The sequence below is a fragment of the Kwoniella shivajii genome, chromosome 1 (genome assembly GCF_035658355.1).
Source record: "Kwoniella shivajii chromosome 1, complete sequence".
Lineage (NCBI taxonomy): Eukaryota > Fungi > Basidiomycota > Tremellomycetes > Tremellales > Cryptococcaceae > Kwoniella > Kwoniella shivajii.
The window spans coordinates 201,992-221,448 of NC_085908.1; the positions used below are offsets into that span (position 1 = coordinate 201,992).

The 19,457-nt window shown below is 41.5% G+C and overlaps 6 protein-coding genes across 6 annotated transcripts; 3 read left to right on the plus strand and 3 right to left on the minus strand.

Moving 5' to 3' along the window:
* Positions 1-144: 144 nt before the first annotated feature.
* Positions 145-2,130, minus strand: IL334_000083 (uncharacterized protein; the record flags this gene model as incomplete). The annotated part of the gene is made up of 6 exons (XM_062931869.1): positions 145-515; positions 655-813; positions 953-1,422; positions 1,539-1,698; positions 1,801-1,999; positions 2,083-2,130. The coding sequence occupies 6 exons, from the start codon at positions 2,128-2,130 to the stop codon at positions 145-147; spliced, it is 1,407 nt and encodes a 468-aa protein (XP_062787920.1).
* A 400-nt stretch (positions 2,131-2,530) lies between these two features.
* On the plus strand, positions 2,531-3,095 carry IL334_000084 (uncharacterized protein; the record flags this gene model as incomplete). Its single annotated transcript, XM_062931870.1, has 3 exons — positions 2,531-2,667; positions 2,734-2,953; positions 3,084-3,095. The coding sequence occupies 3 exons, from the start codon at positions 2,531-2,533 to the stop codon at positions 3,093-3,095; spliced, it is 369 nt and encodes a 122-aa protein (XP_062787921.1).
* Positions 3,096-3,741: 646 nt separating this feature from the next.
* IL334_000085 (uncharacterized protein) lies at positions 3,742-4,875 on the plus strand (the record flags this gene model as incomplete). The annotated part of the gene is made up of 1 exon (XM_062931871.1): positions 3,742-4,875. The coding sequence occupies one exon, from the start codon at positions 3,742-3,744 to the stop codon at positions 4,873-4,875; it is 1,134 nt and encodes a 377-aa protein (XP_062787922.1).
* A 1,684-nt stretch (positions 4,876-6,559) lies between these two features.
* IL334_000086 (uncharacterized protein) lies at positions 6,560-8,131 on the minus strand (the record flags this gene model as incomplete). Its single annotated transcript, XM_062931872.1, has 7 exons — positions 6,560-6,694; positions 6,766-7,009; positions 7,090-7,187; positions 7,260-7,327; positions 7,412-7,675; positions 7,747-7,878; positions 7,960-8,131. 7 exons carry the CDS (start codon positions 8,129-8,131, stop codon positions 6,560-6,562), a joined length of 1,113 nt encoding a protein of 370 aa, XP_062787923.1.
* A 916-nt stretch (positions 8,132-9,047) lies between these two features.
* Positions 9,048-10,740, plus strand: IL334_000087 (uncharacterized protein; the record flags this gene model as incomplete). The annotated part of the gene is made up of 6 exons (XM_062931873.1): positions 9,048-9,459; positions 9,557-9,963; positions 10,061-10,107; positions 10,195-10,280; positions 10,357-10,455; positions 10,550-10,740. 6 exons carry the CDS (start codon positions 9,048-9,050, stop codon positions 10,738-10,740), a joined length of 1,242 nt encoding a protein of 413 aa, XP_062787924.1.
* Positions 10,741-11,247: 507 nt separating this feature from the next.
* IL334_000088 (uncharacterized protein) lies at positions 11,248-15,771 on the minus strand (the record flags this gene model as incomplete). Its single annotated transcript, XM_062931874.1, has 3 exons — positions 11,248-13,106; positions 13,167-13,863; positions 13,921-15,771. The coding sequence occupies 3 exons, from the start codon at positions 15,769-15,771 to the stop codon at positions 11,248-11,250; spliced, it is 4,407 nt and encodes a 1,468-aa protein (XP_062787925.1).
* Between the last annotated feature and the right edge of the window lie 3,686 nt (positions 15,772-19,457).

The following is a 19,457-nucleotide window of genomic DNA, read 5'->3' on the forward strand; positions in this document are numbered from 1 at the left end:
GACGATGCATGACTCTACGTGTGCATTCATAAAGACTTGTCAAGTGATGTAGTCTCGTTCGATTTGAGACAATCATCTAATCACATAATGCATGACCGGAAAAGTAAAAAAACCATGTAAACGCAGAAAAGATCAAATCAAGATCTAAGCAGCGACAACTTCTTCAGTCTGCTGTTGTTGTTGCTGCTGTTGTTGCTGTTGTTGACCATTAGGTTGTTCTCCACCTTCTCTAGTTCTATTTTCCCTCTTATTGTTATTTCCGGCATGACCACCACCACCACCTTGACGTCTTTGTTGATTTTGTTGCAATGGTTGTTCAGCGATTTTTTGTGCTTCCTCAACAACGATTCTAGCTTCATTGACCGATTTCTTCCATTCGCTCAATCGTTTTTCGAGTAATTGCCATTCATCAGTACCGAACCTTCTGGATGAAGTTGATAAAGATGATATGGTTTGAATTTTGATTAATGATAAAGGTTGAGAAATTCTCGCTGAGATTAACTTGGATCGAACGGCTATTATAGACAAACAACAAAGGCGAGTTAGCATAATCCATGATAAAGAACATGTCTTCAAACGTTTCGAAATCTACGAGATTACGAAATACTAGCTAGACGAGTTGTAGGAGGGAGATGATTTTCACTCCGAACTCACCATCGATAACCCAAGCTTCTACTTCGGAATCATCAATCTTCAAGGCTTTGGCGATAGGTGCGTATTCCAATTGACGAGTTTCGGCCTTGGATGCAAGAGCGAGCAAAGCGATGAGACGGAGTTTCCTAACGACAGATTCGGCGGTGAATCTCGGGATACCTAGTAAATTGAAAATGAAACCATCATTAGTATCTAGAATTATGACCACTACCATAACATCTTTAAAATGATCTGAAACGATATCGAATGACGGTGATCATCTTGAAAATGGGATGATGTCGATGTAATTTGTACTTACCAGCACTTTCGATCCAAGAAGAATTTGTTGTAGCCCATTGTTGACCTTTCTCAACAGCTTCAATCTCATCACCTTGAAACAGCTCAATAACACTCTGAGCTTTTCCAAGGTTATCTTTCACACCTTGTATCTTTAATACATCATCTAATTCGAATTTATCAATCACAGCCAGATTTACCAATATAGCCTTTTCCACGATTTGAGCATCTACACTTTCCTTTAAAGCCAATGTCAAGAAATCGAGTGATTTCGATAAATCTGATGAAATGTATAAATCTGATGCTGAGATCAGGAACGAAACTTTAGCAGAAGATGTGATTGACCATTGTGATAATGAAGTTGAAAGTGCGGCGGATGTTAATGGGACTGCTGATAAATCGGATGAAGTTGAAAGTAATGATAAAAGTGATAATAAAACTGTAGGTCGAAGAGGTGATGAAGTTGGTAGATGATTGTATGTGTTGCTGAGGCTATAACGGCAATAAATCGATATCAGCATTGATTAGAATTTCCCTGATGAATGGGATAATCAATCGACCCAATTTTCAGGATGAAGAAACCTCTATGCGAATAAAAGTTAACTCACATTCTAGAAGCTACATCCACTCTACTTTGTTTTCCACTGTTCTCACCACCATTCTTCACGGCATCCGCTACGTTCTTGACCAAAGTTGAGTATTCCTCTGAGGAAGGATCAAAAGTGTTTGCAAGTGTATATTGTAATAGCAAATGAGAACTTTCAACATCTACACGTATTTTCATATCAGCTGGATATTCAAGATCCGATGAGAAGGCAGCTGAAAGGGTAGAAAAGCTGAAGAATGGGAGTTAGTATTACCACCACTTACCAGATTCCTTTACACCTTCTAAAGCACCTTTCAATTCTCCAATTTTACCGACTAAACTTTGAACGATTTGTCTTTTTTGTTCATCTGAGATATCTTCTCCTTCTTTCACTTGACTTTCATAAGAAGATACGAATTCTCTATATGACGCTTGATCTGCATTAGGTACTGATCTAGCTATATGAGAAGCAAGTTCGATAACCTGTACCACCATCATAAATGCCCTTTAGTTTAGCTCATTTTTCTTCAAGATGCCTCGAGGGAGGTGTGAGAAGTTCCACTTACCTGTTGTCGGAATGGTAATTCTGGTGCGATAGGAATACAGTCCGCCATTATTGATTTGATCCTTTTGGTTGGTTGGAGACTATGACTTTGTCTCTTTTCAGGTTGTATCTGATACAAAGCAGCTTGTGAATGATTTCTATCGAGATATCATTTTGGGAAAAACGTTGGAACAAGGAAAGATGAGATTCAAAAGTCTCTGAAAATGAGGAATTATTTGCCACTTTTATCTTAATTCCGGATATTCCCGCCATGCTTTTCGATGTGGGGTCCCCTTCCCTCCTGCCCTACATCACTCAACTTCAGCTTCAGCTTCAAAGAGTTAAGCAAATGTTCCCAGAAACATGAAAGATAGAAAGATCAGATCCAAATATCATCGATCAACGTTCAGACCAGCGCACTCGATACATTCAAATCTACCAGAATCTGCATCTCGAAAAGACACTACGAAATGCCCCCAAAAGCAAGTCAACAACAGAAAAAACCAGATCCACAAGATGTACCTATAATCTTTCAAAGGTATCGAACGGAATTACAATCTCTCGCACAAAAGATAGGTGAAATTGAATCTGAGATGGAAGAGCATGCGTGAGTTCTCGATATTCAACACATACATTCTGGAATCTGATATCCATTTCAATTGATCATGTGTAGATTGGTATTATCAACCTTGAGACCATTGACAACTTCCGATCCCAAAAGAACATGTTATCGTTTGATCGGAGGTACTTTGGTTAAAAGAAGTGTCGAAGATGTAGTGCCAAGTTTGGAAACAAACTTTTCGGGTATAAAAGAAGTTTTGGAAAGTTTGGTTAAAAGCTATAAAGGTAAAGAAGGTGAATTTGAGGAATGGAGGAAAGAGATGGGTGTACAAGTGAGCTGTTTATTTTATGTTTGGCTTCAACACATGAATTTGTCCGAACCTTTGTCCTTTCTTGCCTTCACCGATGATGTCTTGATTTCCTTTGCTCGTCAATGATGCTAACCGTGTATCTCATATCTAGATGCCAAGGTAACAAGCAACCTTCCTGAAATACCACGTAAAGAATAAAAATGTACCGAGATTTGAGATTTAGAATCAAAACATCATCATTGTATATCATGCATCAATACCCATTTGTCGGAAGAGGTATATGCGATGGAACGCTTCTTGGGAGATGGCATAATAAAGACTTTGTACTGACGATGTGCGGGCCTCACAGACGAATCAATAGCGCAATGGGATGAAGATGGGAAAGTAAAAGAAGAAGAATCTAGTTCTGTATCTAAGCACTGTAAAACATCCATCGACGCACGGATCACCTCTTCAATCCTTCATCATTGTCTCACTTTGTGTTGACTATTACGCTTGTTCCCTCATGTGAACAAGTTGAGTGACTATGTTCTCACGTATATAAGACACTTTCAAATCTATCGTTCATTCATCTTTTCATCTTCTTCTTTTCTCTTTCATCACTCTCTCATCTTCTTTATGATCCTCTCGCCGTCGCTGTTCATTCTTGTCTATCTTGTCATTTTACTCATATCATTCATTTTGCTTTCACTCTTATCTCTGCTCATACATAAACATCACTGAAAGCTCTTCCTGTCATTCACCTCTCATCTTGTTAACCGACTGTAATTCGTCATCTGCCGTCCACTGTACAAATATCTTATCAAACAATGTCCTCTAACACCAACCCTTTTCTTGTAATTCCTCTTGATAAGTCCCTCACTAGCTCTTCGAGCTATGTAGAACATGAAGACAACGAGATAATTACCCACGGCAAGCCTGTCCTGCCATACGACATAACAGAACAGATATTCAAACATCTAGATCCGATCAAGCGCATTAGGATTACCAAAGGAGATTATGACGCTATCATTTATAAATTGTACGAACAGCTCAGACTCAATAAGGACACCGCTAAAAAGATCCTTTATGGGTTCATCATCGCCAATCAACCTGTCGATGGTTTCGCAAATCTTTCAGAGACTCAACGTTGGAAAGTTGGACCAAGGAAAATCGAATTGCTCAAATTAGTTTCTTTACTTTCCTTCCAAGATCCCAAAAGCCTCAGGATCGCCGGTAAGGAAATCGACAAATATCACGTTATCACGCAAGCCGGGTCAAGTACGACTCAAGCTGTATCATTAACACCTATGGCACCTGTCTTTGGAGGAGTAAAACACCTCAAGATCGGTAAGCAGTTAGCTGTCGGTTTAGCTGAGGATTTCACCAGAATCAAAAATGATTCCCCTAAAAAAGCTCGCAGAGACGGACTGGTTCATTTCTTGGAATTGGTAGCGAAAGATTGTACTCCTAAAACCGTTTGTCTCGAATGGCCCTCTGATTGGGAACCAGACGTAGACTGGGAGGATCTAGATGATGAAGGCAATTTGCAGGAGCCTTTTGCAGCTTATGCTATGGACGATCTGGTTGAAGCTTTGACAGACTACAATCACGAAAACAAAATGACCGAATTCAGAATCCATACCTCCTCATCCGATATAGTAGACGCCACGAGTATGATGTGTGAACTTCCCATTGATTTAGCTCTCATCTTCGACATCGAACAAAAATCGAATAGGACTATCGCTGATTTCGTCAACGATTTGGTCAGTCTCTACCAAAATTTACTTCCGGTTCACCTAATCAACGCAAGAATTCGTCTTCAACGAACACCACGTCTTGACATAGCTGTTGCAAATGCTATAGTGGCATTAGAAGACGAATCTCCAGATTGGAAGGATCATTTCGTTATGAGTCTCGATATAGTGGAACAAGGCGAGAAGCTCTGTCCTTGTGGCGTATAACTGGTTAAAGAAAGCTGAGATATGATAACGAAGTGAGTCGTTTTGCTGTGGCATTCGCTCTGCTATATTCTAAACGCCGAGCATATGACCTGACCAATCAATGTATCCGTAGGATGGGAGAGGGATCAGAGGTTTGAGGTATCATGTTTTCAGAAGGTATCATGTTTCAAAAAGGTTTCTTGTCATATACCACTTTATTATTCCGATCAAATATGTTCTTTGTCTGTTTCGGTTATCTGTACAGTAATATGTCTGTCGTGTTCATTTGATTCTCTCAATGTATTTTTCATGTACTCATCCGATTAGAAGCCACTCATTGCTCCTCGTACAGTCTTATCGGTTAGGTCTTGAAAACCATGAGCCATTGATAGCGGGAACAATAACAAGAGGCTGTGCATGATACATGAATGCCTAGTGCAAGAGATTTCACATATTCAGATGTACAGGGAAGGATGAGTCGACCGTTCAATGACCTTATCTGCGTCTGCATCATCTATATCGCTCTTTCTGTGAAAAGTCGCACAATCGATATCGTCATGTCGAAAGCAGAAACGATCAATCCAGCTTCGCAAAAGCAGGAAGCGCAACGACACTCATCTCAAAGGTGAGCGAGAAGACACGTATAGAAGAGGTGGGGTGATTACGTTAAATGGTAAATGAGCGTTCTTATTCGACTCTGAAATTTCATGGGCCACAATCAAGGACCAGACAGTGATTCGTCTTCGCCATCACAAAATACCGTCATCATCATTAGAATTTCAAGCTCCATCATCATTCCTTCCCTATCAGTATTGCGCTTCGTCCTCGAATGTGGCTTATCGAGGAGGAACGTCCGCACATTCGAGCTCGACTCGTTGGCCAGTCTCCAGTCGAAGTGAAACATCTGCTCTGTCAGTCGCTTCAGGACGAGGGTCAAGATGAAAAGGATAGGAAAGTCATCGTTCTCATATATGATATAAGAATGATAGCATAGGTCTCCAGCCTAGAAAAGAGATGTTCTGCCTTTTAGCAGCTAAATTGGGTCAAATGGGCTGTGGTAAGTCATACTATGATTGTGCACGATGCATATGAAGACTTCATCAGGTCATTTGTTGTTCGCCAGGAGGAATATGTTGGATATTGATAATTTACCAAATAAGATATTGACAATTCATGCGTAAGTCGTCTTTCGTCTACCTTTGTTGTCCGGATAATGCTGAATGATGATTACGGTACTGCGGAATATCGTATCATGATCAATTCACAGTTGCGCAAAATCAGATGATACCTCTAGATTCAGCTCATTGGTTATCAGAATTATTGATTGGTTTGGGTATAGATACGGTCTTAGGTCATCTGGATTTACAATTTCATTTTATGACAAGAATACAATCTGAAAAGGAGGAGGATAATGCACGTAGTGAGAAAGATTGCGTGTTGAATCACAAATCGGCTGTGGCAGGAAGGTTGGTTATAGGTGATCATCTTCCATCTTTGCTAGTGAGGACTTTCGTCGATGGGTTATCCACCGTTACCTTCATTTTATTGGACAACGGCTTGTTCAGTCACATGGTCATGAGACCAAAGCGCCTCGGACAACAATCTGATATAATGTACATTGCGCAGGACCCCTCAAGTAGTAAAGCAGAAAATATGTATTCGTATGAAAATCGTCATTATTGTATCGTTATACTCCCTGTAGACCTTAGAGCAAAGCGATTCCAGTCAATGTAGCCAATCCGATGGTACTTAACAGGACAGCCACTGTTGATTTCTTTACAAGCAGAATAGATGGTTCCGCTCCTGAGAGTAGTGTAGAAGCGTTCGTGATATCCACGATCTAAAACATGCCATCAGTCTCCGCGCTACGTTACTCTCTTTTGAGAGGAAGAAGAAGAGAATATAGCTCACTGGAATACCTTGAGTATCATTACCTCCATAAGCCCAACCTGTAGTCGAATTTAGTGTGTTATCTTGATTTGCACATGATATCTTAACACTCTGAAGTGTATTCCAGAAATAACCATTCGATACGTAATCTGGATCTGTCCAATCGATCATTCCTCCTGACCAGTCAATAGTGCCTTGAGCAGAAGTTGATATACCCGCTGGCCAAATTGAAAGTTGGATACGTGAAGGTGTAGAAGGGTATTTACTGGACAGCGTGGAAAGTAAATACCAATTAGCCATCGAGCATGGGACATAAGCTATGTCGGCGAGAATAGATATACTCACTATTGAGTACCATCATCGCTTAATGTGTCTTGCTTCAGAACTGTCCTTACTACTTGACCATCAATCGACCAGTTCAGATAATCTTCTTGCCAATCGAACTGGTTAAATCATTGTCAGCTGGCGAAAGCGGGCGACAGGTCTGCAGCGGATTGAGACCACGAGGCACTCACAGTATAAGTATGGAAATTGCTCGAAGAGTCAGAAGCGATATCCACCGCGGCACCTTGTGTAGCTGAATCTATTATATTACCATGATAACGATAGATGATTAGCAAGATATCTCTTAGGATAATTCGATTTGAAGAGAAAGTTGTAAACTCACAATTGGCAACACCCAGGAACCAATAATTCGTTTGTACTTTATCGGTAATTGCCCCAGGCCATTCCCAATCTATCTCATCTTTGACATCTGACATTGTGATTGCTGCAGTGACGACTCCATTCCATTTTGAAGATTCCAATACGAAATCGATACTTCCATAATGAATGTACCTCGTTGAAGATATCTTCGTACCTTGATCAGACTCTTTTAATGTTAATCTAACTCCTTGGCCTGATGGATCGGCAATTAAATTCCCAGTGTTGACTAATGGAGAAAACATCGATTAGTATATTCGTCAGAGTCAACGACAGATACATAGCCTGATAAGTACTCACCGACCCAATCATACGCAGTAGCATTACCATCGAATTTCGTGCCGTTCAATTGTACTTTACTTAAATCGTTGAAATTCGTTTCTTGAGATACACAAATTGGGTTGGGTCTACACGAAGTCGATTTGAAGGAATCTGTGCTCTCAGTCATCAGCTCAATCTCACCTATGATCATGTAGTGGGTGATTCATGAAGAATGAAGAAATCATAACTCACATAAAGGTTCACAGCCTCCCAAACAATATGATCCACTACCGCAATAACCATATTCTGAGCAACACGGAGCGGTTGATGGACAAAGTGAAGTGGAATTACATGTCTGAGCTGAGATAAGTTGTATGAGGGGAAGCAAAGCTGCTCCTAGGAACAATAAAGTCGACCGAGTCATATTTGGTTGCGCGGCGGACACGGAGGTAGCAATTCTCTAGCGGGATATGTGAATGATATACAGTGAACGATTCGTCGGTTGGTATGGTGTGTTCACACCAGCGGAGCTTCTTCAATGGAAGGGTATGGCGGAGGTTGACTTGGTGATAATGGTTGTCAGTGAAAGGAGGAGATTGACACGTAGAAGCTCGTGTCGCTTTGAAGGAAAGATGTCGCGGCGTAAAAGCGTTTCAAGCAAGACGATAAACGCACGAGGATGGGCACACAATTGGTGTCAAGAAATAAGCGGTCAAAGCGTCGAAGCGTATCACTGCACGAAAGAGCGTGATATATATGAAAGAACGATTAGAAAGATTGATGATCGCCAGGATCAATTGGATGAGCACAACAGCAGGAAGGATCGAAATCGAAGTGGAGAAGGAAACAAACAAAGTATCAGATCTATGCTCTATATATAGGTCATCGACGATAATAGTGAGATGACATGACATAACAAAGAGTGACCCCTCAGTCACATTCTGGGAATACATTCATTCAAATGAAAACATCAACAAGAAGAAAGAAAACAAACGCGTTGCCCCCCACACACACACACGTTCAGATACGTGCCTGAACCAAAATGGGGAGGGAAAGGCGATCATAGCGTAACTGTGTATATTACCCTGAATAAACAATTTTAGTGACAACCGTGGGAAAGTTTATGTTTTTAATTCTATTTTTGGATCCAAGTTTTCAGCCATGACGATTTTCATTATTATTACGAAATTACATTTTTTCGAGTTTTGGGTTTCTTGGGTTTCTTGAATTCTCTCGAGGACTGCGATTGTTCTGTGAAGAGGACAATGTACTCATGAGTCTCCTTCATTTTTTCACTTTCTCGCTATAAATCGTCGCTTCCGTACTTGTGTCGAGGAACAATGGCACCGATACAACAACAAGATACACTGGTATTGCACAAACATCATTCCCCACATCCATTCTTCACTCCTACTCGATTGGAATTTACCGATCCTCATTCAGGTGGTAAAGCCGCTCAATGGTCTTCTCGAAGAGCCCGAAAAGGTAGATATGCACCTAAATCACACAAGATACACTATGCAGGCTCAGGGACAGGGGCAGAGGCATCTTCATCGGAAGTTGAAAAAGGAGCAATATCAACAAGACAAGGAGGGGATGGAAAAGGAACAGGTGAAATGCAAAAAATGGAAAAACAAACTATTGGTAGAATACAAAAGGAAGAAACAAAATTCAAACCTCATTTAAAAGCGGACATTTCATTTTGGTTAGCTATCAGTTTCACCTTGGGATCAATGGTTTGGGTAGTAAATGGTGAGTAATTGCTTCAGGAGTAAAGTAAAGCGAAAACGTCAACAAAGAGGGACAATGATGTATTGACTATTGCTGATGTCCAATCTGGTCTGAATAGGCTACTTAGTTTGGTTCCCTGTTATTCGACCTGCACTCGATACGGAACCTATAGCACGTTCAGCGGCGGCAACAGCTTTTATAGGAGGATCGATATTCGAGATTGGAGCTTATTTAGGTGTGGTGGAAGCTTTGGATCGAGGTAGAGAAATCAATTTCGGTACTGCTTTGGGTCAAGTTCTACATCATAGAAGGAATGTACCCGGACATACAAATCTCAAATCAGATGAAATCAAATCACACTCAGAACCAGATTCAACTAATTCATCTCAAGTCGAACCACAACCAGGGCCAGGGCAAGGGCAAAAATCAGAATCAGCATTAGAATCAGATTCGGAATGGCCAGCGGAGAAAAAAGGTTTCGTCTGGTGGGGTAAACCATTATGGCATGACATGGGTTATTTAGCTGTACGTTTTTGTTTTGTTTCTCATATATGTCTTAGTCGTGGAACTATCGGATTGTTGCGTGAGAACCTTTGAGCTGATCAATGAAAAAACCTATTAGGCTATAGTACAGATGTTCGCTGCTACGATATTTTGGGTATCGACATTGTGAGTGGACAGTCTTCCACAATTTAGTAGACTTGATGATCCCCATAAGAATATACTTATAATTTCTTTGCCCAATCATAACTGTAGAACCGGTCTACCTGGTGTGATACCTGGATTTTCAGATGGAGAGGGATCGAAAGCGATCATAGACATATTCTTCTGGACTCCGCAAGGTCAGTCAGTCCGTCAACGGACAATAGTCATATTGGTATCGGGAGCTGATGATCACAAATTTGGGATTTTACACAGTGATTGGCGGAACAGGATTCATCATTTCATCATTGATATTGATGATTGAAGTTCAAAAGAAATGGTGGTTACCTAATTTACTCGAAATAGGATGGTGGGGTGAGTAAAATTTGGCTCCTTCATTCATGGGACAGCACGATCCCTACTTGGCCATCGTGAGGATGATATGCTGATCTGACGTCGATTGCGTTAGTCGGAGTATGGAATCTGATAGGTGCAATTGGATTCATGCTTTGTGGTGCATTAGGATATTCTTCAAATTCAGGTGTGGTTTATCAGTCTGGATTGTCAACTTTCTGGGGAAGTTGGGCATTCCTTTTAGGTAGTGGATGTCAAGTGTGGGAAGTAATTTGGAGGGAACCCACTCCGACAAAGAAGGAATGATCTATTACAATTTAGTAATTAATCTCATTATAATCTGCCCATATTCACTTCTTGATCGTAGTAGAAAAGCATTGTTGTTACCGTATATAGTATATAGCATAAAGCATTCAGATTATGACATGACAAAATTACATACATCCGAGAATTATTACATTTGGAAAACAAAAGACGAGAATTTGATACTGAAGTGATAGAAATATGCGTGTGTGTGTGTTGTGAAAGTTATGCTTGACTGAATATATGAAAAAAGCAAATCAATTGCCGTGAATGAATTATAAAGATAGTTATCTGAATTCCCACCTGTCCTCCTCAATTACGTGGTGATTCCCCCCTTCTTCTCATGGATATTGCTATGTGTATGTGCGTGTCGATCCGATCCAAACCCTTCCGCTTATCCTTCCCTCTTAATAACTGTATCACGCCCTCCCTTCTTTCGCAGCCGTCATTCCTCTCATTGCTCTCAAGGCCTCTCTCCTTGACAAGTCGTATTCGTTTGCTTCCGCAGCTTTACATAGGAGTAAATCTTGAAGTCAGACCGAACAATCTCAAACTCTTCTTCCTTTTAGGGGTGGTAGGAGCACTCCTCCATCCACCGGTATTCATCATATCGTTTCCTTCACCATCACCAGTATTTGAAGTATCATTATCATCTTGTCCAGTTGATCTGATCATACTCTTCTCAGTCGAGAATCGATTACTTATGTTCTCTTCCGATCCTGTGCCGGAAGCCGAGCCGGAACCTGAACCAGATCCTGACAGATTGACTTCTAGATTTGTTGAATTCCTATGTGTTGCCCCAAGATCTGACATACTAGTCATACTATTACCTCTTCGAAGAGGTAAAAAAGACATTGATCTTCTCAGTGTGCCCCAAGTATTAGTTAACGGTTTATCCATGTCGCCTTTGGTGATCGATCGAGTTTGCGACTGCATTCTTGATATTGAGTACGGAGGATTCGTGCCTATGGTCTCAATAGAGGGTGATCCATGAGGTGGCGGAATGAAATATTCCGTAGTGAAGCCTTCCGAATTTGGTTCAGACATTTCAGGAGAGATAGGTTGATCGTCTCTTGAATGGGTGTTCTTATTGGGCGATTCATCAGATCTACTCTTCTGTAAAGCGTGCGATGTTTTGGGTGTATCCACATTCTCGTGAGAGGGTGAAGGTGATAATATCGGTGAAGCAGGTGTACTTCTTGCTCTTATAAGATGAGAAGGTAATGAAGACAAATTATATGATGAGTTCGATAACGATGTTTTCGGTTTTCCAACAGGTTCAATTTTGAATGATTTACTTCTTGGTGGGATTGGTGGGAAACGAGAAATAGATGAAGGTGGTTGTGAGTGATTCCTAGATGTCGATTTTATCATTATTGCATCTGGTTCGTAAGTCCTTAAAGAAGATAATGATCGTCTCGGAGTGATCATTGGTGAATAGGTGAAAGATCCAACTGAATTGGTTCTTGAATACCCTCCAGGTGGTATATGACCACCACCACCTCCTGTAACTCCGCCAAATTCAGACATTGATATACCTGTCGCAGTCGCAGATTCATCGCCTTCTCCAGATTTGATAGAACTGATTGAACCTGCTCTTCTACGTTGCTGACTGAGACTTGTAGAGGAAGCAGATGGCAAAGTCCTATACCTTGTATTTCCATTACCGCCTATAGATCTTGAAGGTCTTAACTCGATTACAGATCCTTTGATTTCACCTGTAATGGCAATATCAAATGAAGTACTTCTGGTCCTATGATCAAGGAAACTTTTCCTTCTTCTTAACATTGTCGAATCTTTCAAAGATAATCTATCTCGACTCTCTGATGTATTCATGGAGTTGGAATTACCAGGTAAAAACAAAGTATGTTGAAGCTGAGCACGAGATCGTACAGTCGATATAATATCTGAGAAAAGATCGTTTAATCCTCTTTCAACTAACATTCTTTGATTATTGGACGCTCTTCGAAGTAGTATAGTCGATGGCTGACCAGATTTCCTTTCAGGGGTAAATCCAAACGTAGTCTTGATGGGTGACACCATGGGTGTAGCAGGTTTCGATATATCTCCAGCAGTGGCAGTCATTTCATCTAATTCAGAAGGTATTCCACTGACAGAGTACCTGTTGGTTGGCGCTTGTGATGTGGCTGCGGTGGTTGCGTCGAAATCACCCAAGATAGCGGTGGAAACTCGCCTTGCTCTCACGGGGAACGCAGATACACTAGCCGGAAGCTCGAATGGAGGTATGACGCTTTCATCTCGAGCTTGGGAGATCGCGGCAGCCCAAATCTCCTTCTCAGCTTCACAAGAAGCCGCGAGGTCGAAATTGTGTTCCCGAAGAGTCAGTCGTATCGAATGAGGAAGGAACCCTATGAATGTTGAGTCAGCTGTGCGCATGACTGATTTATGCAGAATTACGGTGAGCTCACCTTCGGTGACATCGATCAACTCAAACACCTCCAACGGTAAGAAATGTTTCGCTTCATAGGTCTTTCCTTTCTTGACTTTCGCCAAAATCAGATATCCCCTATATAGGAATGCGGCGAGATATTTGACTTTGACTGGTGGATGGAGAGGAGCCACAGTCGGGTGATGGTGCAGTACATCAAGAGAGCCCATGAGCCTGCAGGTACCCAAAGACCTGATGAAGCTAGGTGTCAAGTTCGGATGAGGGTCTAATCTTTCGAGGACAGTGGCAGATTTGACTTCGGCATCTTTGAGACGCCTCGCTTCATCTGCTTCTTCAGCTACACCCCTCATCGCTCCTAGAGCTCTTTCAATATCGACACCGACGTCATATCCTTCTTCGGAATATTCTTGTTCCGCTTCTGGGCTGGTGGGACCAGCAGCATCGAGGAGTTGTCCGAGCAATAGAGGATATCGACAAATACGCTGAATAGGTGTAATGAGGTAATCCTTGAAATGTAATCTTGATCGATTATGGGAACCTGAAGATCCCGATTCATCCAATAGATCTTTCAAAGTCGTGAATGGCTGAGCCGCACCGATGATCTGACATCTCTTCTCGAATCCTTCATAATCTACTCGATCGGATATATGTCGCACGAGGGTAGTAGCGATAATGGACTCGGCACAATACTCCCTGTATAGGCCAAAGTGTGTGATCTACGGATGATGTCAGTCAAGTAAGTTTCAATAAAATAATTCAACAAATCGACTTACATCATCAACAAACAGAGACGCCAGTTTCCTGGAGGCCCTCTCGACTTTTCCCGCACTTTCAACCTCATCATCTTGCTTAAATTCGTAGCCTAATCCTTCTTCTTTGAGTACATCTACCATCTTGCTGGCGAAAGCCGCGTGAAATACCAATAATTCATCTGTATTTCTGGCTATCATCTTAGCATTTCGTTCATTGACAGATGGCAGAGCTGCAAGCTGAGGCAGGTATACATGACAAAGGGTTTTGAGGTCCTCGGTATATGCTACCTCTGTTTCGACCAGTTCGAGAATGATCATCCTTGTTTTTGCGAGTCGATGTCGATGTCGTTTCTGCTTTGCTTCCCATTCAAGTGAGCGTTGTAGTTTGACAGCGGACAGGGAGGGATCTTTCACTTCTTCTCCCTCTTTGCCACTTTTAGCGCTTCGAGAAAGGGAAGTAGTGGCGGAAGAAAGAGGATGTTCCTTTGACGATGCGGAAGGGGAGAACGCAGTCGCTGAAACGGAAGTTGACGTATCTGTGTTTGTCAAAGAAGCGGAGAGTGGGTATGATTCATTGTAATCAGCGATGTTGCCATCAGAATCCAGTCTCGCTCTTATTTCCACGACCACATTTTCGTCATAGTCCAACGAGCTTTGACGGGGAGGAGGGTCATGAGGCATGACCATGTCTTCCGGTATAACAATATCCGTCACAGCCTTGGGAGTGATATCATTTATGTTGGTCAACCCAAGTAAGGTCGGAGGCTCATTTGTGCTCAAACTCGACCGTCTAGCAGAAATAATAGGCGCCGGACCCGATGTGATTATTTGATCACCAAAAGGTCTAACGGTCGTCACGGTCGAAACTGAGCGTAAGGTATAATCCGAATTACCAGGTTGTTGATAATGAAAAGGTAAAGGTGGAGAATCGAATTTCTGGGCGACGTGCTCAGGCATATTCTTCCAATTGTAAGCTGATCCTGGAAGTTCGTATTCTGTTTCTACTGGCGGAGCAGAACCTAACGAAGCTCTTCTCTTCCTGAAACCTCTTAAAGACTTTGGTCGAGGTACAGAATTCAATCGTAATATCCGAGTTGGAGAATGCGATTGTTGATCTTCAGTCGCTGAAGTGGAAGCTGATTTTCTATGTCCTTCACCAGGTTCCATCTCTGTTGGACTGGTCGATACTGTTGCAGCACGTTTACGACCGTGACGGGGTAACGTGCGATGTTTTTGTCGAGTGGAATGATCTTGGGGCGGTTGATATGTTTGATACTGAGAATTTAAATTATCATGATCAAGATGTTGTCGAAATTGTCTAGAAGATGGGATTGACAAAGGCATTTTCCATTCATCTGCTGAACTTTCTTCTGCTTCTTCACCCCTTCTCCGCCTACCTAACGGAGCATTACCAAGTGTGAAGGAAGGTTTGAGGGGCAGATGAAACGCTTTTCCTTTACCTTTGCTATCAGGTTTTGAAGGCCCAGTGTCTGGGTAAGCTGAGAAAAGAGGTTCATCTGGAGTTCCAGCTGGGATATTCAATGGTGATGGACGAGGTCTTTCTCTTTCTGAAGGTGTATTCGTTCCTGAAGAAGCGGCATAGTACGTTTTCGAATTTCCAGGTTGAGATTGAGGGAAATATGATCCCGGTATAGGATAATAAGATGAGGTTGAAGAACGTCTACTTGATCCAGCGAATTCACTAGGCGAAGGTAGATGTATTTCGTGATTGTCATCTGTATTCAGATTAGACGGTCCAGCTTGAGTCGGAGGTGATTCTCGAAGCGATGGAGTCGGAGCAACTGATTGTGGTATCGGTTCCAGATTCGATACAACCAATGTTGAAGGATGAGTCACGATCAAAGAATCCATTCTTGCTATTTTGACAGTTTTTCGCTCTTATATTACAACACAGCTAAACTTCTATCACACACACTCTCCTCCTTGACTTGATAAATTCTGTGAATATCAACAATGAAATTTGAGATAAATCGAAAAGCGGAGTGGAGAATTTTCAGGTGGTTCGTGTTGATTCATGAACGGAGGAGAAGAAATCCGACCGCGGATCAACAGTTGTTGTTTTGACAGAACAAAGGAGAAGTTTCCAAGGGTATGCGAGGGTCCAGGAAGTCGGGGAGTGTCGAGGAAGAAGGGGAATATAGCGAAGTAAAGGTAGTTTGAGCGTCAGTAAGTATACGACCAGCGTAATACAGCGCTCGAAAATTCAAGATAATTCGAGTATTTCACGTACAGGAGATATATCTAACAAAAAGACACCTTGACAACGCACAATAAAGTGATGTACAAGGTGGCGTAGGAATGCACGATGGATGAGTAAAGAGGCGGGTTCTTGTCTGATGTAGACGGTTTCTTATCTGAGGTGAGACATGATCAGAATTTTAGCATTTGTTTTCACTATTCTCATGAGCGAGTGGTTGTCGGAATGGGAGATTATTCGGTTGTGGTATGACATGTAATGGCTCACCGATTCATCATTACCAGTGAGGTTTGCTTGAAATCCAAACAACCTAGAAGCAGATCAAAGGAATGTTCCAAGCAAACTTTAAAAGCGTCAGTACCAAACAAACATTGATGTATTCCAAGATGATTTCAAGCGGGAGGCGACGAAAGTTCAGCTGACGTTTGTCAAGTTGAACAAAGGAGTACAAGGAATGGGGGCCACAGTCATGCGCAGAAGAACTTGTACATAGGAGACGATACTCACCTTTCAATGATGCAGGCAACTATGCGATCTTGGTCCGTCTGATCCCTTTGTTTTCGTTGTGATTTCGCACGATTCCCTTTGTCCCAATTATCCTAACGAACAGCGGCCGATGGTCTTCGGTCTTTTTCCCAAGCGAATGTATATCTCCTTCGCCCGCTAGCCACTACGTTGTTCCAAGTGAAAACTGTTTGCGATTTACGCTTTCGACCTCGATATGCTGATCTGTAAGGGTATTATCCTTGTTGAATTTTGAGCCTAACGGATCGTATGAATTCGAGACACGGTTGTATCGGTCGGTTGTTTTGTCAATTATAACTCTGTTTTGGAACGTATCGATTATATCCGACGAACGAGATAGATTCTGACGCTTTGCTTGAAGCTTGAGTTTATTGATACAGAGTAAATTAGTGATGGTTATACACCGATGGCTGAGGTAAAGATGATGATGAAGATATTATGCTGATCTCCAGTGGATTGTTGATGATGTGAAAAATGAGGACTTGCAGAAATGAGACTTAAACGACTTTTTGCCAAGTACTATTTGCTTTTGATAATTGCATGTGCAAAAAAGTCAAAATGGAACGATAACCATCCAGTTTAACCTCCCGTTGACTAGAGGTAAAGAGCCAACGTCGTTTCTCTATGATGAATGGTACCTAAATAGGGTATATTTGCTGACGGCATATGACATGATCATATCATAATAGCAGTAACAACAAATAAAGAAGGGAAAAAACCCGCAGACAAGAGAGGGCATTTTCCCAATGCACTAGTGCTTGTTGTACCTAACGTAAAGACTGAGCATATGACAACCAAAATGGCTCGGATAACTTATTTTACATATGGAATGTTTAGATTACGGAATGACGATGGTTAATATCTCCGAATTCAGCGTTCATGTATCAAGAATGGTGAGTAAAAGGTACAAAGTTCCATCGAAGGAAGAGGAAGGGGGGGAAGAGGATTAGAAAATAAGTTATTCTTGTAGAACGGGATGGCGTTGCGATTTTGACTTTTTTCCAAAGCTAGAGAATAAAATGCTTTTTTCCCTTTCCCGTAAGGACTTTGAGATCTCGGTTGTTTCCTACGAGTATTTTCTCTAGCATAGCATAAAGATGAATATGGAAAGCCGAAACCATTTTGACAGTTTATAACGTTAAGATGTTGGTAGTTGTAGGGATAAAACTTGGAAATTCCTTTTTGTCGATTATGCTCCGTGGGTCCCATCATCGAATGTCATTTCGTGTACGTGTTCAGCTTGCACCTTTGCATTGAGCTGTTCATCCTGAGATTGATGGATTCACATTTGAGCGCATAACGATGCCGCCAAGACCGACATAGTGCAGAATTATGCTGCGAGAATGGTAGAATGACCGAACGAAATGACGTCAAAGCAGTCAAATGAAACATACATGGTGTTCTTTAGCTTGGGAAAAGAAGAAGAACACTCGGAAAAGTGAAAAGTATATTGCGGCATCAGGTATAGTAATAAATATGGCATGTGAAAAGAAAGGAAAAGGAAATGAGTTTGTTTATTCGGCAAAAAGAAACAGTTCATTTCCTGCTCTGCATGCATGATTTCTGGTTTAAAACTAGTACAGGATAAATCGGAAGTACCTTGAATCTATTTTTACAGAAAACGTTATTCTTTCACTACGGCCCGATGTGAGAATGAAGAAAGAAAGAGTGGAAAAAAGAAGAAGGAAAGGAACGTTAAATCGGAGATTTATCCTCCCCGTTATAAGGAATATTTTATATTGTTGTTGAGAATGGGACCTGTCCTGTCGAAGAATGTCTTCCCCTGGAATTCCGGCGATAGAACCTCCGAAATTCACTGATAAGAAACAACGGAAGTAAGTGCTCGTAAAGCTTCTTGCTGTTGTATACTCCGTCGTCGTCATCATCATAAAACAAGACTTGAACATCATCTTTGACTTCTCTACCATCAGATCACAAGCGTATCCCATTAGAGTATGCATGAGATAAAGATCGATCATCGAAAGATAGATCTTGATCATCTAGAGAAGATCGGTACGACAATCGCATTCCTCGGTGGAGTAGTACGTCTACTGAAATTACATTCTACAAACGTGATCGAGTATCGTAACATCTTAATTATACCGTGCAAAAATCACAATCAAAAAGAAATCAATCGCCTTAAATTCATTTTTTAGGTTTAGTTTAAACTGGCATTTATAATTCTTTACACTGCCTCAAGGATCAGCTAGTTTTTGGAAACTTTACCTTTACTCTCAACATGTGATCGAATTATCGCGGGACAATAGCATACATGTCTCTTCCAGCACAGCAAGTGTCCTTGGCAAATTCATAAAGAGAATCCCATCTTCGCGTGCCGACCGATATGACAGAATTCGTGGGAAAAGAACATGTCTTTTTCGGAGATTAGCTACATGGTGTTTCGAGCAGGTTACGATGTACAGGTAGTTTACGACAAGAGGGGCCGTAAGAATCAATTCACAGCTCTTGACGTAAAATGGAGGGTTCTCAACTCCCCATTCATGTTCCAAGATTTTAACGACGATCGTACGATCTCTTAGATCTCGTGATGATTCATCACTGGAATCACTGGAATCATGCCTCCAACAATCGAGTGGCGAGAAGATAGATGGCAAATATGGTCATGACGGAGTAATTAGCGGATAGACGCAAAAAAACGTGTTTCTATGATGCGTTTAGCTTTTCTTTGACAGCAGCAGAGAATCGTACCATGTGATAAGGGAGACGATGGCCACCTACGCATTAATACTCAGCTTGGAAGTGGTTTTTATATAGACATAGCATATTTGTATACATATACACAACACTATACTAC